The sequence below is a fragment of the Athene cunicularia genome (genome assembly GCF_003259725.1).
Source record: "Athene cunicularia isolate RWA chromosome 10 unlocalized genomic scaffold, athCun1 chr10_part1, whole genome shotgun sequence".
NCBI classification, from domain to species: Eukaryota; Metazoa; Chordata; class Aves; order Strigiformes; family Strigidae; genus Athene; species Athene cunicularia.
In genome coordinates, this window is record NW_020799112.1 from 21,366,974 (window position 1) to 21,394,606 (window position 27,633).

Sequence of the window (27,633 nt, forward strand, 5' to 3'; positions counted from 1 at the left end):
ACCACAGGATATATCTCCAGAAATTGAATGTGGCACTCCCTCAAATGAGTAGATAAGGAAGGAGCTGTGAAGTACTTAATGGGTAAAAGATGACCCCTGTCTAACGCTGCACCTTCACTCCATTCACCTGCCTTAACTTTATTCTTCAGGCCATCAGCAAGGTGTAAGTGGACAGAAGAGCCCGGACCCTCCACTGTGAGATGGGTGATAAACGGGGAAGACAGACACTACCTGTACTTCCAAGAAGACGGGCATCTAAGGAGGTGACTGACAAGTGTCTCTGTGGTTCAGAGGCTGTGTGAAACCACACGTGGGAGGAACTAAAAGCACAGTTCAAAAAAATGCAGATGACCTGCTGCTGACGGTGAAACATAGTACTAGAACATGTTGTTACGGGAATTAAGAACCATGGGGGGATGAAAAGCCAAGGTGTAACACCAGTGTGAGCTCTCCCACACTCTCTTTGGTGTATGCGAGTGCTACGTGAGAGTGAGGCAGAAGTGATGGAGAAGTAGCGGAATTTTTTAAAATGTCAAATTCACCGCACTTTGCTTAAATAAGATTGGTCAAATGTAACAGGAGCATTCTGCTCAGTGCTGCCAGGCTTAGAAACTTGCAGTCACTTCTGATACTGCCCGCTTCCAGCATAAAACTTGAAGTCTTCAGAGGTAGGAGGTTTAAAAAAAGAAAAAAAAAAAGTTTTATTTAGATTCTTTTTCACTTGTGTTTTTAAGCATTAGCCTTTTTGGGTGTTCAGCCTTTATTCCTCAGGAAAATGTAATTTTCTCTTTTTTTTTTTTTTTTTATCACTTTGCTATAAGAACTGGGACTTTCAGAAAAGAAACACACAAGGTACCACAAGATTTGCTACAAAATTATGAAGATTGTTGAAACAACATTATCATGGTAGCCAAGCCACTTGTTAGAATTTGATTTCTCATTGATAGCTGATCATTAGTTTCTTCTTAATTCTGAAAGCAAAGATTTCTATTGCTTTTCGCAAATATACCTAGTCAAAATATCTGGAATATCTTTATTTAGGTATTCTGAAATCTGCTTGTTCCAGGGTATTGTTTATTTGTGCACATACATGTTCAAATTCACACACAGAAAAAGTAGGCATATACTGGCTATTTGGAAACGATCCAGTCCTCAACAAGAAATTCCATACGGAAGTGTCCTACACGTCTCCTGCAGGTACTTCCAACTCACTTGCTGGTGGTGTTCTTTTACTGGTTGAGTTGTTTCTGTTTCTATCTGCTTTCAACCACCAGCATGTCTGCACAATCAGAGGTGAATCTAGGGACAGTCACATACACCCCTCTACATATGGAAGGATAAAAACAAACTTATTGTTTCAGAAAACAAAACTGCCAGTTCAGGAGATCACTAAAGGTTGCACTTCAGCTTGTAAGATGAGTGAAGTGGAAATGCCAAAAGGGCTCCTGCACAAAAAAAGGTACAAACGTGCAGCAGGACCTTGACTGCCGTTTCAAAAGCCCAGTGCGATGGCTGCAGCATAATTAACAGAGAGCACAGCGGTCTTGTAAACTAAATCACAGAATGCTCACTCCCTGCTCAGGGTGCTGGGTTCATCTCTGTATTAACTCGGTGCACTTCTATACTGCTCTTACCACAACGCGAGTTTGGCCAAGGTGGCTGGGATGCAGCAAGCAGTGTAGAAATTCTGATGGATATGTAAAAAAGATTAGAACAGATACTGCAGAAAGAAGATGACTTTCCATAACAATCTTCAAAAGAGCAGAAGACAAGCTCACGTTCGTCAGAATACAACTGGCAGTCTAGAGTCTGTCTAATCTTTTCCAAAATAACCTGAATAAACTCAGCTCTAAAAGAAAAGTCTCAGCCTTCTTAGTCCACACTGATTTGAGCCTACAGAGCTGCAGCACAGCAGAGTACCCCATTTCAATGTCGATTAAAGGCACAAAGCCCCCCCAAGCTCACAGGCACATACTTTCAAACGACAAACGCACGTGACCTTCTCGCTTATAAACTGTTCCCATAGCCCAACATTTTTTCTGGAGGGGAACAGCCTACCTCTGCCAGGAGAGCTCCACTTGACATGGTTACATCACTATAGAATTGCAAGAATTCTTGTGGCAGTATATGACAGTACGCACAGCGCATGCAGCCTGCTGGACTTCAAGGTTTGCTGTCTGTGCAAGGCATTTAGGCCCTAGGTCTGTTAATTCACTTAGAGACACTCTTTGTTCCTAGGAAAAACTGAAATGCTAAAGGACAGATTAATTCTATCAGTGTGAAGAGCTCAAGTCAGGTCTCCGGGATTAGGATCACAGCAGTATTACCATGTTGTATTATTATAAAACACATTGTCCCTATCTATCTGACACTTTTATAGTTGCATTCACAGCTGCCACTTCAGGCTCCATTCCAGGGGAATCACTCAGTCATTCAGAGCTAAAGGAAAGTGAAAATGTGGTTGAGAAGATCCAACTTGGTTTGTTCAGCCCATGAAGACAGCTATTGAGTGCAAATGAATAGTCAGGGCTCACTTTCCTTCTTATTTTTTATTCTTACCATGCCACCTACTAAAGAATAGATTTTTTTTTTTTTTATTAGTTTCTTTGGGACTGCACACTCTTTTGGATGTATATGCATTTTCTTCCTTTTACTTTTCACGTCTTAAAAAACTTGCACTGAACACTCAATGTAAAGACACCAGAAGGATTGTCCTTTCTCTGTTCATTTAGTTCTAGCACTTAACCCTACTTATAGGATATAGGAATAATGATGGATACTTGTAAAGACATGTAAATCTCTGTGCAGTTAAATGTTTGTTAAAAGAAGAAGATAAAACTTTTTTCACTAATCTATATAGTCCTGTTTTCTATACATTTCTCATTTAATCTCTACAATATTACTGTACATTTGCCTTTGACTTCTAACTAGCAGTTTCATCTACAGCAATGTCATGCTGTTCTCCACATTTCTCCAATCTAGATTTTAGAACCTTGGAAACATTTTTATGATACTATCACTATATCCTCGATGTCTTCTGTACACACACCTGCAAGGTAACTTTCATGGATGTGCAACATCGGTAACACATGGAAGGAGGAAGGACAAATGCTTTTTTCACTTCATACAGTACACAGGGATATGTGCTAGGGTGTTTTGCAAGTGTGAAGCTAGAAGGTGTTTCTCAAACTGTCACATACCGGGAATATTTATTGTATCACGATTATAATAGGGTTTGCATAATAATAGAGGACGTGGGGTTAACTCACGTGGAGATGACTAAAAGATTCAGAAAGAATATTGAGAAATCTCAACACAGCTTGTCTCTGCTAGAAATAGATGACTCGTTTGGGAGCATAGTGTGTAGTTAAAAGCAAACAAAAATTGTGTACAAAATTACAGAATATCCACAAGATACAGATATTAGTTCCAAACAAGAGAAGCTCTGTACTTCGAACTCTGCACAGGGCTAAGCACTATCCTGCAGCGTCAGCCTGTATTTCATTAATACCCAATAGCTGTGTTTAAATTTCAGCTAAACCCCAACACAACAAACCTTGATGTGCCATCCAGACAGCTATAAAGAGTACAAGACCTCTCTTAAAGCGATGGAGTTTGTTCAGAAGACCACACTATGTTGCGACTCTCCCCACAGCAACTGGACTCCCAGCTTCACACACCCCTCATCCGAACCAAACGTTACGAACACCTTGGCATCCTACCGACACACAATTCCTTTTCTCTGCTACTGGACATACCAAAAGAGAAGAGCTGACAACCTCACTGAATCCTGATTTATGACAGAGATGCACTTACAAAGACAACTGACTACAGGTATTTAAAACACTAAAAATAAATTCACAATTTGAGTATCTCTATGAATAGAGAAGTTTGGTTTTTTTACCTAATTTTAACTAAGTGCTTGCTTGTTTAAAGCACTTCTCCTAGTTTATTTATATAAGGTTGGCCATATTTCAGGTATGTATACATTCTGTTACTTAATATGTATTTTACAGCAATATTTAGCAAACCGTAAATTTACTGGAGTATTACTAGAGGAAATCCATTTCTATGAAATCTGTATATTCACAATATATTGTTGAAAAATATATTGCATTAATACTTCACTGTGCTTATAAACGTTAATATAGGTTATTTGTTTATTACTGTGTCAAGGTTATTCATCATATGCAGTGTCAGAAAGCACAAGCTGACATCTCATATTGTCTGCTTCAAGGGCAAGACCAATGTGACCTTTGGCTCCTTCTTTTAAAAAGGATGAAATCATTCCAGAGGAATAATGCTGAACTACACAGCTCCCTTTAAGAATCAATCTGCCATTTATGGTTTCCAATTTTCCATACTGTAGTATGGCTTGTTAAGATCTGATGGCTAATTTTCTTTTCAAAGTTTAGTGTTCTAAAATTAAAAAAGAAACATTTTTCTTATTGGAATGTCATTTATGCTTCCTATTTATTCACCACTGAATGAAAATTTCAAGTCACCAGTTCTTTGTAAATTTTGCCAGCGTCCTTCTTGATTCTGTTTGGGACTGAAGTCACTCTGGCCAGTGATTTCCTACATCTAGCTCGCATCTGTAATCAGAAAACGTTTTAAAAATATTTTGGACTCTCAGTGCTTTTTCTCTCCGGAATCTGTTCCAATCTTCAAGAAACCCATCTTCATATTATTAGCTTTTCTTGCTTTACAGTTCTAACTTCTCCTATATTCAACTGATACACGTGCGCAGCTGAAGTGGGAGATACAGTTACCACTGAGAATACACTGAATATATATATATATATATATATATACACTGAATGTATAAATAGCAAAAAGGAATCTATTTAAAAGAATGGGAGTGATGAAAATGAGAGGTCATCTGTTAACCACGGAGCTCTGCCTTTTGCTGTCTCCGTACCACAACGGTGGTAAATAGATGCAGGATTTGAAGCGTGAATTAGATGTTGAAGCTACCTGTGTTACTTCACAGGGATGACAAGGCATACACGTGGACTTGAAGCATCCGTGCTTTTGTACAGGCAGCTCTTCGAACTTCATCAACCTCAGTGAGCACATTTTTGGAGAAAGGGGGATGAGATCCACATGAATTGGTAATTATATTATCTGTGCATGATACTGATTTCACTATAAAATTCAACCAAGGAGAATGCAGCATTCTTTGACCTAGCTGATAAAAGGTCAGAAAGCAATTTTGAATAATAAATGAGACCTGCTGACCTCATGACCCAAGTCTGGCAGGGTCAGCAGCAGCCCTCTCACCAGATGCTGATGGCAGATATACAGACGCAGACAGCTCAACTAATGAGCTTCCTGGAGAAGGGCTTTACATCTAGTGACAATTAACTGCTATGCAGTATATAAAATAAACTTACAAATAATCTGTGCCATAAAAAATGAGAGTGATATTTACAGTGAGGTGTAATATGACATACTTTGTAACCCTCACTACAGTGATTATTTTACTGCTTCTCCTAGATGGCCTTTAACCATAAAACACAACACCTGACTAACGTTTCCTTTAAGGTCTTCCCTCTTCACGTCTATATTGTTCCATTCGGTGGATGTACTCTGCAGAGATATACTTTAATAGTGCATTTGGTTGGCACCTCATTTAATACAAGTCAACAAAAATTACTTTTAAGATAAGCTTAATTTTTTTTTTTTAAATTCAAGCTAATTTATTCCTTCCTCAATGAGCACAGGAGAAGCCTAGAGCCTGCAAGACCGAGAACGATTTTCTCCCGGTCGTTTCATGAACCGATCCCCTCAGACAGAGTTACAAAGCAGATGGTTCATGAAGAGGAGAGAGCACTATACTGAAGTCCACTCTCTCGCCCACCGTTAGATTTCACTGTGCAAATGGCCCAGGGTCACCACTCCATTCCAGACCTCGGAAACCCCGAGTTTTGACTTCACCCTGGGTGCCGGGTCTGAGCTCCACAAACTGCCATCTCATTCCTCAGGTATGCTACAGCAGCTTGGATGAATTTCCAGGAATATATTTATAGATTTGCTAAAGTTCTGCATGAATTAGCAATGTAAGGCCAAATTTCTAAACTCCATTGTGGGAGGCTTTCTGAGATCTGATTTGTAAGGAAAGATTGCTTGGGGTCTCTTGATGTCACCATGAACACAATTAGTTACAGGAACTACAAAAGCTATAGGAGCTTTTCTGTGTCTTTTTCAAATCACCGTAATTATTTTTATGGAGGATGTCTTTTAGACACTGGAGTCTAGAGGCTACATTAAAAACTCTACAGAGGTTGTGTTAGTGCTTAAACTTATTGTGCTCTAATCAATTCTACATTACTTTGCATAAGCTAATTTTAATACAATTTTAATTTTAACTTACTAGCAACTAGTGTTTAAGTAGTCAGAAACTGTCAACATTTGGTAGACATAAGAGAAAAAAATGCTGCCCCATTTCACTGAAGGGGAATCTGAGGCATTAGGCACCATGAAGAAACATTTTCTTTTAAGCTTTTTAAAGCTTCAACCTGTCAGTTTAACTGCATGTCTGCACGTTGGTGAATTATGACAATGGATAAAGAAGAACAAGTCGCTGATTTACTTTTGTCAAACAATTTGTAATTCTGTATACTTCTACGACATTCCTTCCTATTTATCTCCTTTTTAAACTAACCAGTTTTTTAAATTACACTGATAGAGAAGCCTGTTATTTTTTTCTCGCCGTCCCCGAAGCTCTCCTCTATTTATGCCTCATCTTTTCAGAGAGAGTCAACAGAAGAGAACATGACCTCCCCAAAAGGCCCCACAATCTATGTACATAGTAACTTTTTAATATTTTCAGTATTACTTACAATCTTCTTATACCTCCACAGTGTATCAGCTCTTCTGAGTGCCACTGTACAACTTTGGACTGAAATGTTACCCCTGACATTTATAGATGGAATTTACCTCCACAGTGGTGACTGGCATACCACTAGGGAGAGAGCATCTGTATCCTTCTGATCCAGGGGCTGCCAGGAGCCATTTAGATCTTTTTAATCAGTGCTGATTAAGGCGAGTCAGATGACTACCCTCAAATTTATCACTGCCTCTAAAGACCTTGTAGCAGCCAATAGCCAGGGTAGCTAGCGCAAGGGCTTGTCCTGACTATACGTCCTCCCGCTGCGCTCGTGAGGACTTTGCAAGGGGAATTACACACTGTCTCTACATAATCTATCCCAATTTTTCACTGAGTCAAGCATGTGCCCAGAATACAATTTTGGGACTTCAGTACTGTGTGTAGATACCACTGAAACCCATCGCTAGTGAACCCAGCTTCCACATCTTAGTGCATTCACTTAGGGGACCAGGAACCAGCTCCTGCGCTCCCAGGCTGCATGCAACTGAATTAAAATTTGATTATAAATAGATTAGATCACAAAAGTTGCTCAAAAATCTGCTTGTAGCTTTGCTTCACGTATTTGAAACAGCAGTAGCCTCCACAAGGGAAAGAATTTCTTCCTGCATCCAGTGCACCAGTAAAAGGTAGTTGGTCTTGCTTTCATTTCTTTCCTGCCACTAGATAATATGTGTAGTTTTGTGACTCTGCTAGATTTCATTAAAAACATTACATTTTTACAATTGACAAGAGCTCTATAGTGGGCAACCAGTGTCTAATATACAGTTGTGCTCCTAACTTAACCCCTTCCTTGCTCTGCCCTCCTGAACAGTGCCTTGGTATTCCAAAGGCACATCTCTCTTCAAAAAGGAATATATCTGTGAACTTGGGAAAATATCACAAAAGGAAAAAAAAAACCAAACAAACAAAAAAAAAACCCACAAACAAAAAACCAAACCAACAACCCAGGCAGATTATTTTATGGCTGCTCTATTTTATAGCTATAAGAGTACAAGTAATTTTGGAAGCCAGCAAGGAGTTGTTCACAAGAGCTTCATACTTGTTTTCCCCTGACAAGACCCTACACAGCCGTGCACCATCAGAAACTTCTGCCTAGCAGAGTAAATCTTCCATTACAGAAATCAGCTGGGCTTATGTTAATTGTTTACTGGTAAAACAGCGCGAAGTAGAACAGTGCAGCCTGGAATCAGATTCACGGTTCTGAGACACATCTCGAACAACATCTGAAAATGCTTTACTCGGAGAGAGGAGCAGCTCAAGAGATTTGCCTAGTGGGATCACCTATAAGCAGAAATTTTATTTGGCTTTGCTCACCAGTAGCAAAAAATACATGCTACAGAGCAGGTCTCACTATGGGCTTGCAAGGGCATAAAAGCATGGGAAGAAGTCTGAAAGGTGCCTGTACCCAACTGGCACGGTAATAACGGGAAATAATTCTCTTACAGAAAATCATCCGAGAGGTGCTACACACTAAACGTGTTAATCTCCGGGCCGTGCTCTGATGGACCCTCTGCTGCTGTTCTCCACCACTTGTCCTGCTTTTCATGCAGTACAACAATGTCACCCCGTTTTATTTTTTATTCTGCACGATTATGCAGCGACACGGACAATGGGAATTGTCCCAATGTATGTATCTTTTATTACACCCACCAAAGGATCCATTTTTACTTCTGTGGTCTAAATGAGGAATGTGTAAATTAGTACTGTCCACTAAAAATCAACATGCTTTCCAGAGTCTACAATATTTATTCTTCTTAACCTGGAATAGCGTATTCCCAAAAGCAATTAACTTGCCTTATGCTCTTTTCTTCTTCTCCTACTAGAGAAAAAGCATAAAACTAGTTCTTCATTTTGATATGTTTTACCTAACTTTGGGCCAAATTGAAGTCCTAATTGCCAGGTTTTAGCTCAATTATGCTTGATAGGAGCCACATTCATATATCCCAGAAGACATCCTGCCATCTGTGCCTTTCATTTTCTATTAAGAAGTCATTTCATATGTCAGTTTTCCCCTGAAAAGACTGTTTTCCTTTCGTGCTGAACGCGTACCAGTTTTGCAAGTTGCAGGAACTAATCAGCTGAGAATTTTCTAAGTAGGACTTGCACATCATCACAGTGATAAACATACTTCAATAATTATTTTTAATTTCAAAGGAATGGTTTCTCTGCACGTAAGCTCCAAGACATCCAACAACCCAAAAGATAAAGCTTTCACCTGCCTTCTTTATTAGGGCCTTGCTTTACTACAACACATTTTACACGCTATTTTTGTCAAAAATCATCATACTTTCTCAATCATTAAACTGCACTTAACTTCAGTCTGCTCTTTTGGATTTTGTAAGACAGTAAGTTATAAGTGCTAAAAATGTATGAGCTATGCAATTGCCTGTGGAGTTCGTGTCCAAAACTCTTCTGCCTCCCCATATTTTACATATTTGTCCCCATATCCAATTTTTAACATTTACCAACCTTGAAGCCATTTTATGTTGTACCCGGAGCAAAGCTCATTTGCAGACAGCTGCAATATGAGTTTCCTCACCCTGCCCTGCCATTGACCTACAACCTGATCTAAAAGAACCACCTTCTTTCAGAGTGAGAAGTTATTCATTCGCTGCAATAGCTCTATTTTGGGCCTCCTCAGCAAAAATAGACAATTCTGCCCAAATAGCATGAGGTTTTGTGATACCAGTCCTATTTTATATATATTGAAAAAAAACACAGGAATGTTTCACTTGGGACTGGCTCACAAATCAGAAGCAATAAAATTTAGATTTAAAAATTGGCTTAATATGTAGTTGCTAAAAAAAAAGGTATTAAAATTTATACTTCTTGTTCATACAGGTTCACTCTTTATACTATGGAGCTTATTCACCAAGTAAAATCTAGCAGTTCATTGTATGCAGGGCAGCCTTCAGATGTTATTGCCGGAGAATAAATAAAAAAAAAAGAAATAACGGAATAATCTCTTGTGCCTTAATAACGATGGAATAATAATTGGAAATAAATAAAATGTTTCTGATGAAAACAATTAGTCACCAGCATTACAAGTTGAAATTCAGTTCAGTGTTAAAGAGACAGTTTAGAAGCACATGGTACATTTATCACAGCTCCTCAGACAAGTTATTGAGCTGTCTGTGAGAAACAGAGCCAAACAGGAAAGCTTTCAGCAGAAAGCAGTGGTTGAGGTCCTTGATTGATAGAGTTAGATGATGCAAAGCTGTCTGATGGCCTTTCTGCAAAATAAAGTGAAGGAACTCAAGGTCTTTCATGACGATCTCTGACCACAGATGAACAGCTACTTTATTACAGCAGAGATTGAGGTTGCACCTTAGTCCATATTCTGCCACTTTTGGATGCACACGGTTAACTTTACCAACAATCCCCTGTGTTTAACATAAGTGTCTGCCATCTTCACAGGATTTTAAAAGGGACAGCAGATTACAGTAGTTAAAAGCTTCGTCGTCTTTCTGTTTAACTGCAGTCACTGAAAAAAAATATAATCAGTTCTATCACAGGCTTCCTATTGCAACGATAGGGCTGACTGTTCAGGGAGAAGTGCCTCGTATACAAGACACAGAAAAAACACTGGTGTGCATAACAGCCCAAATCTACCTGCTGTGCCGCTTCCCTCAGAAGTGAAGTTACTTGCTTTTCCCCAAATGTAATCTCTATCTGCCTAATGACTCCAGTGTGGTTCCATTCTTCACTGACATGATGCTACTGGTTTCATAGAATACATACTCACAGAACCTGAGGATGGTTACACCACATTTGCTTCTAGCAGAAACTCCATGCTTCTCTCCAAGCTTGTGATCTCTAGGAAACATTCCCTTTAAGCAAAAGAGCAAACACTGCCCGACCAATGTGCAGTCACCTAAGCAATCCTGACTTGTGGGGCACTATTAAATCAAGGTGAGAGCAGCGACTTCTCTTTACATTAGGAACTGAGGTTATTTTGTTCAGATTTTTAAAGATATTTCGCTGCCTGCGATTTGCTGGGCTGAGGTCGTACTGCCTTTTTAGTTTGAAAGTCTCTACTTAGAGCCAAATGCTATGACCCAGTCACTCCCAGACTTCTTACATGCAGGGCATGTGTTCTCCCACTCCAGCCCATCCTTGTCACTATTCTCACCTGAGAGTCAGCCTGTGAAGCAAACACAGACCACAACATTTAAGATCAATGCGTGGCGATGTTATTCTCCAGTATTAACACAAGCATAGGAAGCTAATAAGATTTTCCTCACTGCTTAAACACCCAAACCCTGTTTACACGGCTTTGGGCCCTCTCTCTCCACAAACGCCACTCTGGATACCTCAGTTCAGTGTTAGTGCTGGTTTTAACTCCCACAGGGTACTTTCAAATGAAGCTGACTACTATGTTTTCACTGTTATCAAAGTCAGAACAGTTGGAAAGAAGAAAGAAAAAATGTGGGGAGACTGTTATCCTGTAGACATTTTCACATTGACTCCCACTTCTAATTTTAGAAAAGCAAAACATTCCACAAAGAATTTTTCAGGTTTTGACTCTGATTGTGTCCTATTCTAGTTGAAGTCCCTATCGCATACATGGCTCCTGAGGGTGCTAAAGCAACTTCCCAGAAGTCGCTCTCATTCACTCTTATGAACGCCCCTTTGAAGAAAAACGTGTTCTCAGACGTTTAAAGTTCTTTTTCCTTAATTATAGGTCAGTCACTCATTGACAAGGCCAAAGTAGTGACCTGGACCATTGTAGGTCCCTTCCAGCTCACTGTTCCAGTTCAGTTTGAAGTTCATCCTTGCATCCATTTGTATACTCCAATCTGAGTTACTTTCAGCTCTAGTGCTCCAGTGTGAGCGCAAGGGTTTAGCTGGGAGTATCCTCAGATCAGATCAAGTTACAGTAAAACCCAATAAAATGATCCCTCCCCAGGAGGTGTCTCGGTAAACAACCAAAGAGCGCAGCTCTAACATGAACAGGCTCATGTGTTCAGGCAATGTCTAAAAAAATTATTCCTATTCAGTTTTCTAATTTCTGCTCTGCAGTTAAGTGATGAGCCTTCCCAATATTAACACATTTCCTCCCCAGCTCCTTGATGGCCTTGTTTTCAAAATTAGTGTTAATCACGGCTCCCCAAACTCCCTCCCTCAGAATAGCTTTTTCTTTCCATTACCTTAGTTTAATATTTACTTTAGAAGCTGCTGCCTAAATTGTCTCTGGTTATGGAATTCAGTGTTTCAGCTATCAGAGCAGTGACAAGAGGAAGCCTGCCTTGAAATTCTGACTTTGGAGTGACTAATTTTCAAATGTTTTTTTAATCTATTTTTACTAGTGCTTCTCACTAACTGCGAACTTCAAATATGAAAAATGTATTTATTTTGGTGTTGGGCCACAGTCACCTAACTAGGTCAATATAATAACTGTGAAACCAGTAACTGATCAAGTAAGGCAAAGAACTGGAGACAAAAATTAAAAAATAACAGCAGAACAGCTGCCAGAATTTACTGTTCAAAATAAAAGTGTCTCTTACTTCAGAAAAACATTCTGTAATTCTATGAGCTGTTTAATCAAAGTGCAGGGAGTAGCTAGGCTTTTTAATTTGTAAATGCATACACAAAAATATGTTCATTAATGACAGGCTATATGAGCGTTTTAGAGTTTGAATTCACAGAACTGCCTAGTTCCTTTTTCATGGTTGATGTGGCATACAGACACTTTGGCCTATGTGCTCAGCTTTCGACTCAGTTATTTTCCAATAAAAATGTCCCCATTCATGCAATAATTTACACTATTACTAGTTTTGAATTCTAACATTTTAAACACCTCCCTTGGTATTATTTAGTGGGATTTATTCTGACTGATGACATACATACTGCAAGTCCTGCAGGATTTTTATGCAAAATGCGATTTAGAGTGTCATTTAGGATTTTCCTCCCGTATAATGTAACGGACTCCTCACCACAGCACGACCTGATAAAAAAGGAAGATGCTCTCAGTTGCCTGGGTTAGATACGGGTCCAATGGAGTTGAAGAAAATGAAAATAACACTGCAAGCTGTCAGTAGAGACAGGCATTGGGAAATAAAGATTTCTGCCTTAAACTTTAATCTGATGTTGTTTCTAAACACAAAATTTTAAACAAACTTCTAAAGCATTTAAAATTATTTCTCTCTGATTAACATCGGGCACACTGTGTTTTGACACCCTAAAGGCTGAACTATGAGGATTGTATTATTACATCTTTCTGTTGCATAAATTCAATCTTGGAATAAAACCCCTTTAAAAACAAAACACCATGTCTGGTTCATATAAATAAAGGTGTTTTAAAAACCTGTATTGACTTTTCCATGTTATTAAGCTTTTTAGATGAATCCAGTTGTTAAATGGTTGTTCTAGTAACTGGCCTGTCATCTGGAAATGTTCTTAGATTGTTTTTTTGACACAATGTCCCTGCAGAAAGTTGGGCAGTGTGACATAAAGAGCACAGGTTTGCCTATCACGCTGATTACTTGATGTAATAGTAAGCAAGCTTAAGTGAACTGTGTGTCTTCAATCTTTCCAATCACTTAGGGATGGGCACCAGAGGATACCATCCATCATCCATGGCCTGAAACATATGGTGCATCAGCAATCTTAGCCTGACCTAAATGATAGTAAAAGCTGCTACGCTGTTCACAATAAGAAATTGTTGTCCACTGAATTACAGGTTTGTGATTAGATTGCTAACATGGCCAACTTGATGTATAAGTGAAGTGTCCAGGAAAGATATTCCCTAGGATCCTTTGAAGATTAATTTATACCCTTGAAATGTGCACCAATCACAAAATGAAAAAATATGTCAAGATATTTTTCTTGTGAACAAAAAAAAGCACTGCAGTGGTAACAGCTATTAATTTATTTTTGGCAGTTTTAGCCAACAGAATTCAATAAACAAGGTTCTTAAAGGTTTTTGTTTTGTTGCAAGGCTTTTACTGCTTGACTCCTAAAAGCACCGAGCACTACAATATCTTGTGAGGGACAGCTCTCCCTCACGTTCTTCTCTAAAGTCTCATATAATTGCAAATATCACACAGACACAGCTGGAAAAATACTGGAAAAATTCTTCATTTCCTATTATAATATTAATACTGAATGGATCTATAAATATAACACAATATTAAGTATCTATTTTTAAGATAGAAAATATACTGTAACATATCTGACCACTGATCCCAAAACTATTAGCCTTCCTTCTCCATAAAGTAGATGATTCTTGCCATGTTATTCATTCATCAGTTTAGGAAGAATGTACCCGCATCGCACAGTTAAGGCTCCAACTGCAATATTGACTTTGGTGAGACTTGGGGAGGGGGAGGCAGTGAGGGAAGGGGGGTTCTAATACCTACTCTTTAGGTAGTAGAACAGAAATGGTGAAAGGCACATTCTAAGAGGCACAGTCAAAGAGTGAACACCACAGCCTTACAATATCTGTGAGCTACGTTGAGGAGTAACTAAACCCCAGCATACGTACGTGCTGACCCTTCAAGACCCTTCACAAAACCCAGCTTACTCCAGGCTGAGTGATATTACTCCCCTAGAAGCCATGGAACTTGAGAGAATTTGCTTTGCAAATATGGCTGCTACATACAATTAACACGAGAGGATTGGATGGTTCTCTTTACCCTGTCAGTCAGCCTTGTCTTTTTTGTGGCATGCCTTGCTGTCCCTGCACGCGCTGGATTACACCTTCCACTGCTGCTTTAGCTTTATTTCTAGTGTGCCTGTCACTGACACAAGTCCTTAACCACATACAAGTCCTATTTTATAACATCCCTAACCATGCAACTAAACCATTAAATTCATTACAGAAAAGAACAAGTTTCCACTCATGATTTTTTTTTTTTACTATTCCTTAATATATTCTATTGCCAGCAGTGTAATTCATATAACATACCATATATCACACCTTGACATGGATAACAATAGCAACTAGTGAAAGGGGCTCCTTTTGAACCTTCCAAGAGGCACATACTAATTAAATAACGAATCCTTTCCTGGGGGTTGAGGATGGCCTTAATCTGCTAAAATTATCTAGGACACACCTATTTGAAAGATCTTCCTAACTTATATGAAAATGGCACTCTTTTCTGAAAACACAAATTAAAACCAGTGCCTGCTTAACTTACATAACAATCAAAAAATAGATTGTCTTTTCAGCCAAGTCAAAAGATTTATGTTCATTGTCAGCATTAAACTCTCCATTTGGGGGAGATGCAAAACCTTGACAGCACTCCATTTCCAAAATAAGCAGAAAATTTAGCAATAGGACATTATTGGTACATAAAACTGAGCAGGCATACTTATGTCAGACATATTTTGCTTCTTTGTTTTTAAAAATACTCTGGAGCTTAAGGAAAAAAAAAGAAAGGAAAAAGAAATCCCAAAGATATAAGAGTGGTAGAGACGAAAAGAATACACAGACCAACTGTTAATTATTGTACAGAAAATACCTCCAGGATTCAGGTTCCTACTTCACCCTCTTCACTAGGCTATCTCAGCATCTTCTAGTAGTGCAGCAGGTGATGTGACTAACATCCATCATATGAGAACAATCCAGGCATCTGGTCTCTAGGGACTTAGCAGAGGTATCTTGGGTGTGATACAAGTTGAATTTTTCCAAGAGTAGTGGAAAAAAAAAAAAAGAATCTCCCACTGATACACTTTGAATGCCAGAAAAAATTTCCTTAGACATACTGGAAAAGCTTCTGTTTCATTAATATTTGAATTCCCGTCTTTATTAGTAAGCACAACTGAAGAACTAAAGTACAATGCTGAAGCAAGATAGGATACTTGGTGTATCTAACTTTGGGCCTTAAAATAAAGCATACGCTGAAACACTATGAACCAGGCACAGGAGGAAAAAATACTAAACAATATACTTATTAAATTTCAGAATTTGAAAGTCATCTTATGCTGATTAGTCCTATGTACCAGCCCAATGTGAAATACTATTTCTGTTAATAATGTTTATCTGCTTTGAAACAACAGTGAGCTCATCTTGATAGAAAAAGCAAAATAGATTCTGGATCACATAAGAGACATGAAACACAGATCAATGTACTAAGACTTCTAAAAACGTGTGAAGGTGCAGGAGTGCACACCGAGATGAACACATTCTCCATCCTGAAATGTGAGAGTTCTGCTGATATGTATTCTAAATGCTGATGGATACATACGTACCTCCAGCTGCTTCAGTATTGTCTTGATAAGGCTGACAGGCAAGAAAGGCTTTTTTTTTTTTTTTTTTTTTTATATTTCCATTTTTTGTTTGCCGAGACAGATGTCTTGCTCTCTTATTATTAGAGACCAGCCCTGTTCAGTTGTGTTGCTCTGCTGGGTGAACGTTAGCTAGACTCGAAGCTTCAATACTAATCACGACTTGTATAAATAAAGTAGTTCTACCTTTCAGGGTGCTTTTCACAAAATGGAAAATTTCCATCTTACTGAAAACTATTAGCAGTAGTTTGAAGTAATTTTGCCCTTTCTTAAAAAAAAATACTTGCAGAAACAATGCTATTGGAGCATTTAAATTGTCTTACTGCCAGATAATTATTGTACTACTGTTTAGTTCAATATTTGAGTTGACTTAATTTTATAATTTTCTTTCATGTAGGTTAGAGGAGTTAGATGTTCTGAAATTCAAGACCAGGAACATTTCAAATATAGTTATAGACTGGGTTTAGGAATTCTGTATCTTCTAAAAGATTAAAAAAATACAAGCTTCAAAATTAGGAGGTACCTTGCTTCACATATCCTAAAAAAAAATAATATTAAATTAAATAAATGCTATGCTGATCATATAAGAGAAGACTAACCAAAGCATGGGAAAAATTGTTAAGTGCACACTGCAGACTGGTCTGGCTTCCCAACAGCCCAAGACAACACAACCATAGCTAACTGCAGTCAAAACCTCTCCACAAGATTTTATTCCCCACAACAAACAAAATCCAGGCAACAGAGCCCAAAGAAAAAAATACTGCCAAACACTCGCAAACCTCTTTCAAGCAGGGCAGCAGTATAATCGCATAATATGGAGAAGGAAACTCTTCTACTTGGGGATTGTCCCCTTTATCCATCCTTTCCTGAGCCACTCCTTTCTCCGAGGGCACCCAGCTCTCCAGCCCTCGAGGGTAGGACCCATTTCAGCCTTGCCTGACTTTCGTGTCCCCGTAACACTGTACATGAACAGCAAAGAAATTTTATAGGAAGAAATTAATAAAAACAGTATCAGGAGGCTGGAGATTACAGAACATCAATACAGCCCAGAAAAATTTTAGATGGAGTGTTATTACAAACATGAACAATGTATTCTGATACTGCGTTGTTCCTCTCCACGGCTATTAGTGCAGGGCTACACTTCAGTACTAAGAACGGACTAGAGACAAGTACTTCTCCCCCACAATTTGCTTCTCATAATAGACCCCTAATAGAAAATCTCCAGCTTTGCAAGAATCATTAGCACAATGAGTTCTAGAGAAAATATTACTTAGAACTAAAGTATCCTTTTTTTTTTTTTTTTTTCTGTTTTATTCAAAAGCTTTTACAGAAGCTGGGTGAGTGGCAGAAGGACAAATAAAGCAGGGAAACGCCATTAAGGCCTGTGAGTTACTGAACAGTGTGGACAATGGACAGGAAAATCTGAGCAGCTAGAGATTCTGAGTATTGCTACGTTAAAAGATTAGAAGGACAGACTTCAAAATGTAACCAAACTAGGGTGAAAAACAATAGATTTTGCTGTCTCGACATTTTTGAACAAAATTAAAACTCGCATTATACAGACACAGCTTGATGAAAAGAGAGTAGGACACACAAGAAATTAAAACATTACACTGTAACACTTATTTTCTATGTTTACATCTCTTCCAGTTCCAAGGGAACATCCGGAGACTTACTCGACCCATGTCTCTATACTAAATTAGTTGTAAAACAACCACCAGGGTTCCAACTGAACTATAGGAATTACAAATTATAAGCTATTAGCAAGCCTGGACACTGCGTCTGACTAACAACAACAACAACGGCAAGGAGACATTCAGAATAAGGAAGGAGGACGTGACAAGGAGGGGCTTTTCAGAAGACAGAGACTAAGCTTGCTCCAAAAAAGCTGGGGATGCTGCTTTAAACCTGGAGTACTTGCAGCTCCTTCACTTATTTCCAAACCCCAACTCAGATCCAGCTTTCAAACCTTTGACAGACTTGTGCTGTACTTCTAAATAAACACTAGAGACTAAAAAAGAACCAGTGATAATTTTCCATGTATTAACAGACCCCCCAAAAAGAGTGTTTCAAGATCTAAATATAAGTTATATTAAAGATTCCTCCCATTTGGTAAACACTAAAAAAAACCCCTACAGAAACCAAACTCTATTGTGCTTCTGAATTCAGAATACATGTCATCCTTACTGCTTCCTTGACCAGTGAATCCTATCCTTCCTAATGTTTTGGAGGAGTCTGAGATGGCGCCTGTACAATTTGATTTTGTGTAAAAATACACACCAAATCTGATTTCTGCTACATTAAAGAGTTCTCTGGTAAAATATATGACGCATGGAATGAAATAAGCTGTAGTTCTAGAACAAGTCTTTAAGCTCGCTTCCTTTAGTACTTGACCACTAATATTAAAGACTACTGGATCAAAATACAGTTTTAATTGGATATATAGGACATGATACAGTGGTATAGTTAAACCGCAGGTTAGATGCTAAAATACAACATTGATTTGTATTCTTTTACTGGAAATATTTGTAATATGAAACTAGGATATAATACACTCATTTTAAATGCATATTCAGTCCAGAGGAAAGCTACTGCTGTCACCAGCAGGTACTCAAAGTCCATTCATCAAACAAATGCTAGACTAATTGGTTAGACGTTTCGCGGACTAAAATGAGATTACAGATGAATCTAATTCTCATTAATAGTGATGAAATGTTGATTATGCAATCATTTCTTACACTGCTTATTGCTAACGCACGCACACACAAAATCAGCCTGCCAAAGAGATTTTTTTTCAACAGCCTGCTCCTACTGGCTGAGATGTTTGCACTAATAAGAACAACACAGTGGACAGAGAAAGGACGTTTCGTTTTGCAGATAATTCGCAACATTTTTGTTTCTCAGGAAAAAGAGGGAGATGGAAATGTAAAGGAATAAAACAGCCTGGAAGAGTCCAGGTGGGAGATGTAACATGCAACAGAAGAGGGTTAAGTTGGAAAAACGCGAGAGATGCCAGACAGGAAGGCTTCTGAGGCCAAAAGTCAAACCAGCTGAAAAGTAACAACTACAAGATAATATGGTTGTAGGGTTTGGTTCAGATGTGCCTCTAAAACCAAGTCTGGAAACACTTCAAAGCTCAGGGAGACTACATAGGAAGAGGGACAGTTTTGATTAATTTCATTTGAAACACTACATGTCTTAGTCACAGATCCTGCGAGCGTCAGGTGAACATTTCAGTTCACACATCTGGGAGGATCCATGGACAAAAAGAATCCCTGAAGTGTAAAGATTTCTTCATGTCAACATTCTCACACACTTTTACCAAAACCTATGCTTATCACATGACAACAGTGGCCTGATTCAGATTTCAGTTTATGTGAACAGGACTCTGACCTCTCACTACACCTTGCAAACAGAATTTTGATATAATGTAGAAATGTTATTCCTGAAAAGAACTTAGGGTGGGTTCATGCAGATGGAATTCCATCACTACTAAGTGCAACCTATTAGTCCTGTTGCACTTTTTGGCCAGAGGAAAAACAAGCTCTGGAGACAAACTCTACATCTTCCCATGCCAAACTGAAGGTCCTTAACATCTCAAATACTCTTGAAAAATTGAACCGGTCTGAGAAAGCAGCAGGAAGTACTACTGGTTCCTCTAAACCAGTACAATTTTGAAACAGCCTGCATAGGGTACATCACCTTAGGTTCCTTCAAATATCTGCATATTTAAAAACAACCCAAACCAAAACAACACAGTAAAATTTGTGAGTTTAACAAATAGGTTATAAAAACTAGTACAAACCCTTCACTTGCTTTCCTCCAGGGTATCCGTCATAATGAAAGATGCTTACTGTCTGGTTTTTTTTCCAGACAACTGAATTTCATTTTTCTTTAACATGATTTAAATGTGCTAAAAAGAGAGATAATTTTCTCTTATGGTCTTCAAAACCCATGCTGATGGGATATATGGATTTCAACTGCTTGTGCATTTAACGATTTCTTTTTTTTCTCCTCTATTATAATATACTTTCAATCCAAAATCATGCACTGTCAGAATTTCCTCATTTCCTAGTTCCAACTAGTATCAATAACCTTTATCATACCAGAAATGGGATCAAATTATATCCTTGATTGTTTTTTTTTAAATCAGCAACCAGTTTTCCGGTTGTGATTTCCATTGGAAAACTGGTAACCATTTGTACATGTTCACATGGCCATGCTTCTATTATAATTGTTTTCTTCTCCATTTTTCTAGATGTTTTTCTTTTTACCTCCAGTTCCTTTGTACTCCATTCTACTCTTCTCTTTAGCCTTTACTCTTTTTGTTTATCAGGTCACCCCATGAGTTCCCTCCCCAACTTAACCCCTGAGTGTACGAGTAGTCAATCCACAAGAGAACAGAGATTTCCCAAGAGCTGCACTGATAGCTTTGATTTTCTGGTTATGTGCATTTCTAGGGCTCCAGCACATTTTGTCTGGACACCTTTTTCCAGATTTTGCTTGATGACTTGATTTGTGTTGGATATGGAACCCAGCACAGCAAGGCAAGCCGTTTCAAAGACTGAACGCATCACGCATGACACAAGCCCAAATCCACACTCGACACTAACACAGTAAGGGGAATGTAAGGATATAAGGACAGATGTACATTTATCAGGGTAAACTGTTAAACCAGACATTAATTCCTCAGATATTTTTCAAGGTTTCTGGGCATGTCGTATTTCACCAGAACACAAACAACACAAATTACATTACTGTGACTACAGTAAATAAGAGTATCAATGCATTTCACACCCCTAGAAGTTATTTCCCCACCGATCAGGGAATCAAGGACAAGTTTACGCTGAAATCCTGCGTAATCTTTGTGATATCAATGGTCCAAAGAGTAATGGTCAGAGTCAGGGTTGTCTTTTGGGTCTTCTTTGTCTGTTTAAGCACAGTCAGAATGTTTATTTGGATTAACATGAAAAGGCAGCAGGTTGTAACAAGATGACAATACGGAAGAAAATATCAGACAGAACAACCTTTCTTGTTATCCACACTCCCCTGACAGAACCTTAAGACTTTGCAGAGGCAGGCAAGAGATTCATTTGCTATACAGAAAGACCCAGCCACAGAATGACTTCCTAAGAGTTGACATAAAAAAGTTGTCTGCAACTGGACAGATTTCTGAAACGCAGACAATGGAAGCGTTTGAAACCCTCCGCTGCAGGTCACTACACTTTTCTAGTGAACAGAAGCTGTTCTATCCCGCCTTTCATTGATTTACCATTACTGAATGGATTCCTCATTTTAACAAAACATATTGTTATATTCTAGATAAGTCTTTGACAATTCTTTACACTAACATATGGAATTCAATTGCCACCATTACTTTCATTCTAGTATTTATCAGCAGAGGCTTTTTTTCCTGCAAAAACCAATTTATTTAATTGAATAGTTTAAAGAGCTCTAAAAACCACATACAAAAGATGAGGTTATAGCTAATAGCTTTCAAATATACTTAAAAACTTCAATCATTAGCAGTTTTTTATACTAGGAATTTTAAAGTGCAAAACAGAATTTATTTCAAGCTAGTCTGAATGGTGTGATTTTTCACACTTAAATTTTTCACAAATATAAGAAGCAGTTAAAAGAGTACTCTGTATTTAGGAATGAAGCGTTCTTAATGCTTTCCTTCCACTCTGCCAGTTTTTGGCCTTCCTGAAATATCACATACATCAGTGCCTCAATTTAAAATCTGAGCATGAACGTCTTAAACACATTTTATCCTCACAATTTTCTCAAAAGGTAAATAAATCCAGTTTGTCATATTTTACAAAAAATTGAAGCGCACAATTCCAGAAGAACTTGCGTGCTCTAATGCTGTTTCAGATAAGACAGTTTTGGCTCCCTGTGCATTAGAAGAAATAGGCATCCAAGGATGCACACGGGAAACTGCTTCAGTGCAGCAGCTAAAGGAGATGACAGTCCTACACACAACACACACCTGGAGGTGACAGAATCTCACTTCTAACTCTTACCCTTGCAGATATTGTGAGATTTCCATGAAAAGTGAAACCATTCCTGTAGATGACTCACTGCAGAATGACTTAAGGATTAGCAATTAATTACTTGAGGAAGATATGGGGTCAAATCAACTACAGGAGGGACTATCCAATTTCTTTTTTATCCAAACACTGGGCTATTGCATAAGAAGGGTGGCATTATAACCATTTTTCCTCTGATCAGGGAAGTTCTGCGTGTGGCTGGGTATGGACTAGGGCATCTATGTCATAAAATCAAATATTACAGATGAAAAATGAAGAATGCCAGCAATCCTATTAGTTTATGCAAGTAAAAGTGGATACAAAGACTTTAAAATCACTGCCTCTGACTCATATGGCAGCAGAAAACAGTATCACACTGACAACCTAGTAAATGGTACCATTAACCTGAGATTATCAGCATTTAGGAAAAAGGCAAGAAGGAATAAAGTGCAATGTACTTGTTCAGAATTATGATGAATATCAAAAAAAAAAAAATTAGGGAAAACCTCCGCTTCTTTGAAGAACTGAAGAAAAGCTTGCAGAAATCAATATTAAGATTGCTATCAATATGTTTGGAAGAGGTCCCAAATGATTATCTCTGATATTAACATAAAGAAATTGCAACTGTTTGCATTTATATTTCCTTTTAGCAACAACGGGAGAACGTACTAGGACAGAACACAATCTTTAGGATGATTTAGATGAATAGCTTTTCTAATTTCTTATCTTTGTTTCTGGAAAAATATATCAGTGTTTTGTTTTGTTTTTTATTCAATTAACAAACAATTGTGTCTGTATGGAACATAGAGAAAGAAAATGGCATTTCAAATTATTCAGCGAGTGAAGCTGTTGTTTAAATGCTGTCACCCTTAAGCATTAAGTAAAGATGCAGAAGTTGCCTAAGGAGTAAGGAGCTTTCTGAAAAACACAACTATATAACATACTATAAACTTTAAAGATAATAAAACCCGAAGGTCAAATCCTGAAAGTTCTGTTTGTCTTTCTAAAGAAAACTTCTATTGACTTCAGTGGAAATTTGTTGAGTTAAACAAGGTTAAACATCTCCAGATCAAATCTATTAATTCCAATTACACAAAAATGCAATACAACGTAATGATGATGGCAGCCAAGATTCAGATGCCTTTACTTTGGGTCAGAGCGCATGATCCCAGTTTTGAATTATGACTTAAAAACCCAAAACAATATTTAACCTTTACCTTGATGTTGTACAAGATGACAGCTGCTGTACAACACACAGACTACTTAATAAGATATAAGATGACATACCGATCAGATGAATGACTAAAACCAGATGTAATTACTTATCTTTGTAATTGTGCTGCTTGTGGACTTACTGCTGTATGGGTTTTTAATAATTTCTGCATATTGTTACATGCCACAAAGTTTTACTCTTTAACATATTAGTAATCATAAAAAAAAAAAAAAATAGTTCCATTCCAAATAAACCCATCAAGTTTTGCAGTGCCTGTCAGAAAACCATAGAAACCAAACCAAGACTATTTGTGCTATTTACATACTGTGATAAATAAGGCAACAAGCTAAAACATGAATGGAAATGAGAACAAAAAGAAGCTAATAAGATATTAAATACTCAGAGTGTAACATCTCTTTTTCAGTCTTCCTCTATGTTTGCTGCCCAATCCAGAATTGCTGAACAATATGTCAAAAAATCCACTCTGCTTTACAGGGTACATTTATGTAGTTCAGATCATGCAGTATGAAAAAAAAAAAAAAAAAGAAGAAAAAGCCTTGGCAGTATAAATGTATATGAATACTGTGCTCATTCTAGCAAAGCAAGTCTCTAGCTGTTTGTTGGATAACCTTCAAATAATAGGGTTAAGAATGAAATGATGGTAAAAATATTTTACTAGACATAGAAACAAGCAAATCCTCCTTCCAGAGATTGGAAACTGAAGTAACTTCCCTGAATTGATACCTTGTCTGAGCCTTAATACTTAATTAAAATGAAATAACAATTGACTACGAGACTCCTGTAATCTTTCCAGCATTCTACGTAACAGAAATGTTTCTTCATCTAGCATAAAAGGTTTTGAAATGCAAAGACCTACAGATATGTGGAGTTTGCAGACACCTGAATTTGCAACTTCCAGTCCCATTTTTGTTGTAATCCATGTCAAAACACCGCATTGAAATACAACCTGAAAATTCGGGATATTTGAAATCAAACCCATGTATGATCTTTACAGCTGGGGATGTTTTCATTACAAAGCATCTTGTACCAAACCACATAAAATAAAATTATTTAAAGCCATCTTCAGCCTAAGCAAAGTATAAACTCATATATGACAATTATTCAAAACATTTTGAGTTTCGCTATGTTCCAGCAGTCCAAATTATAGAGACACCATTTTGTCTCATGGCCTGAAGCAAGTTATCACTGATCATTTTTAGTATCCTGGAACAAGCAGATTGGTAACAAATTTTCATGACAGACACACATACTCAATGAGATTATAAATTAGTTTCCCAAGAGAAGGCTCCCTAATAAGATTGGATCTAAAATTTAGGTCACTTAATTTTAAGACTCAGCTAATGGGCTAAAAAAAAAAAAAAAAAAAAAAAAAAAAAAAAAGAGAGTATAACTTCATAACATAAATTCAGGTTCAATCTTTTTTCCCATAAACATTAGCACTATAGTAAAGTGACAAAGAGTAAGGTTCTTGTAAAATGAAATGATCTAATTGTAAAATGTATTTGATATCTCCTTGCAGGGAGGTTATTTCTAAAAGAAAAATAAAATATTCTGTATTACATTATGAAGTTATAAAATTTAAGCAATTAATTTTTAGTGCTGTATAAGTTCTGATGTCATTGAAAAGATAAATTTGTAAAACTTCTTTTCAATGTGATTTACTGATTCTATTTCAAACATACTGCTTCCTTTATTTGCAAAGGCATTTACAATACCAGAACTCTCGTACAATTAAAGAAACTTTACCTTTTCTTCTTTAATGTTCAGAGATGATTAGATAGTGTGAAAGTCCTTCAACTCCTGACAATCTTATCAGAAAGCTCAGAGCCTGATAAGGTCAGAAACAGGCCATTTGGCTTGTCTTACACAGAAATAATGTATTAGCAACTCAGACTCCTAACTTGCTCCGAGTACTAGAGAAAGTTCTAAAATAACACACCAATAAATTTTCCACCTACATGGCAACGAAACATTTTTAATGTCTTGCAGATCCCTCTCCTCAGTCTTTGGCAGTGCCCACAACTTACCACTTCCATTCTCTACCACGGCCGATGGCTCTCGGCAGATGGCTGTCTTCCTCAAGGTATTCACAGCCAGCTGAACTTCTGCCAGCAGCGCTGCCTGCGTTGCCTCAATCATCTGTCATAAATGCAAATTATTATTGGATGATATCAGTACTTCTATTATTTATCTAAGCATTTGACAACTTTAAATAACAAAACTTTAAGACCATTCCAGTGAATGTCGTTAGAAAGCCAACACTTAACAGCACGTTCCAGACAGTGATAACCATGTGTCTCTACCTACATACTGAGAAATAAATATTAACTGGATAACAATAACATGGTGGAAGTTGTCAATTGTGATGCTTCCCACTAAGGAAACATTCATTTTCTTTAAATCTCAAAACTGGAATCGGTCATCCCCTGTCTCCTTGGTTTCAAAGTGTCACGACAATGTACGTTTGTAAAGCACATGGTGATAACAACTCATAAGAAAGATCATCTTTTTTTTTTTCCTATGATGTGTGCAAAAATGCTTCATAGATTGAATAACCTTGCATTTTGACTTCTTTAGAATTTTTTGGTGTCTAGTCTCTCTCTGAAAAGCTTAAAGCATGTTTTGTTATTAGCAGTGATCCTGTATTCCTCTGGCTTGAGCATGATAATACTGTATCTTTTGCTTAATACAGAGAAATACCATTCCTCCAACTCCTCTTATGCAAAAGGAACATCTGCTGGAATGATGAACAACCTCTGAACAGCACTTGCAGTAACTGATGCACCACATACGGGTGCTAAGACAACGCAGGGTGGAGACTATGATAGAGTTATTACTTTCCCTCTTTACTTTAGCAAAGAAGTATCAGGAGAATGAGAAAGTTTGAAGGCCTAAGAGATTTATAAACACATGAATATCTCATACAATGTACCCCAACTTTTGCAATCCTTAGTCTAAATTTCAGCATGCTGCAGAACGGCAGCACGCATACCTTCTCTTTGTTTGCTGTTTGCTATTTCCTTCAGAAAAGAAATACAGTTTTTCCCCTTCGGGAAGGTATTCATATTCAAGTACAAGAAACTTCCTCAAAGACAGAATCTAAAGTTTCTAGGACAGTGTACTCAAGCTCAACTTAAATATGAATTTAAATTGAATAGGAAAATTTCAAGTTAAATGTTTATAGTACAAACATTTAATGTTTATATGGTATTTATATTATAAAAAAAAATCTGTTAAAAACTATTTAAGTTGAATATGAATTGAAGCTGATATGCAGGCTCCCTCAAACTGCCTGGAATAGAAACAGTTTCATCTCACTAATCAAGTACAGTGAATTCGTGGGCTGTCCTCAATCACATTTCTAGCTGCCCTTGGAAATTCAAATCATTAAGCAGAACAAAGGCTGTAGGTGTCCTCTGTGACAAAATCCTTTATTGTAGACAAGTATGCCATAGTCAGGTCCACAGTGTGAAAGTTCACAGCAAGTGAACCCAGCCCTATGTGCTTTCACGTAGCACATCTTGTTATAATAGCCCTTTATTTTACAGGGCAAACCAAAGGCAGTTTTCAATTCCTCACATCCACACAACCCTGAGCTTTGGGGATTACAGATCCTGACTTTACAGCAGATACTTACAATATATCTACAACAATTAAGAGAGAGAAGGCAATACACACAGGGTGTCACTGTCCTGGAAAAATTTCTGACCAAAAAAAAAAATAAATTCTTAGAGCTATACAAAAGAATTGCACACATTATGCATTTTTCATGGTGTTCTGATCTGCTAAGAACCTGTCACTAAGCTGGACCAGATATTCATTACCTGTACCATTGCTGTGTGTGCCAGCCAGGCAGCTTCTGTAACATGTGATTTCCTCTAAAGTCTTAAAACAAAATAAAAAACTGTAGCAAATGGCACAAAATGCTATTGTAGAGTCACCTGTATGTCTCTGCATGCTACTTGTCTATCACTTTGTTGAATCTGCATTTCCACAGTGCTCAGTGTGGTTTCACACGTTCAGTTTTGTCCTCTCACTGCATCTTCCCCAAGGATCCCTCTAACTCCCTATCGGTATCGAAAAGTTTAAAATCTCCAGAAGCTTTGCCCGTTTCTAACACAAAACAATTCTACATGAGCACCTTTCATTTTCTCTGATACTTTCCACTTTATCTTTAGCATCCTTCTGGATTACATATACATTGGCTATCGTGTTGGCTACTAATATAGGTGCACATTTCCCCC

General features: G+C 37.7%; 1 protein-coding gene across 1 annotated transcript in view; it reads right to left on the bottom strand.

Annotated features, from left to right (window-relative positions):
- The window catches only part of WDR72 (WD repeat domain 72), a 100,922-nt gene that overhangs the window by 16,235 nt on the left and 57,054 nt on the right, over positions 1-27,633 (bottom strand). Inside the window, exon 17 of the mRNA XM_026856205.1 lies at positions 25,417-25,528. Coding sequence (XP_026712006.1) covers positions 25,417-25,528 — 112 coding nt within the window. The remainder of the gene's footprint in view (positions 1-25,416; positions 25,529-27,633) is intronic.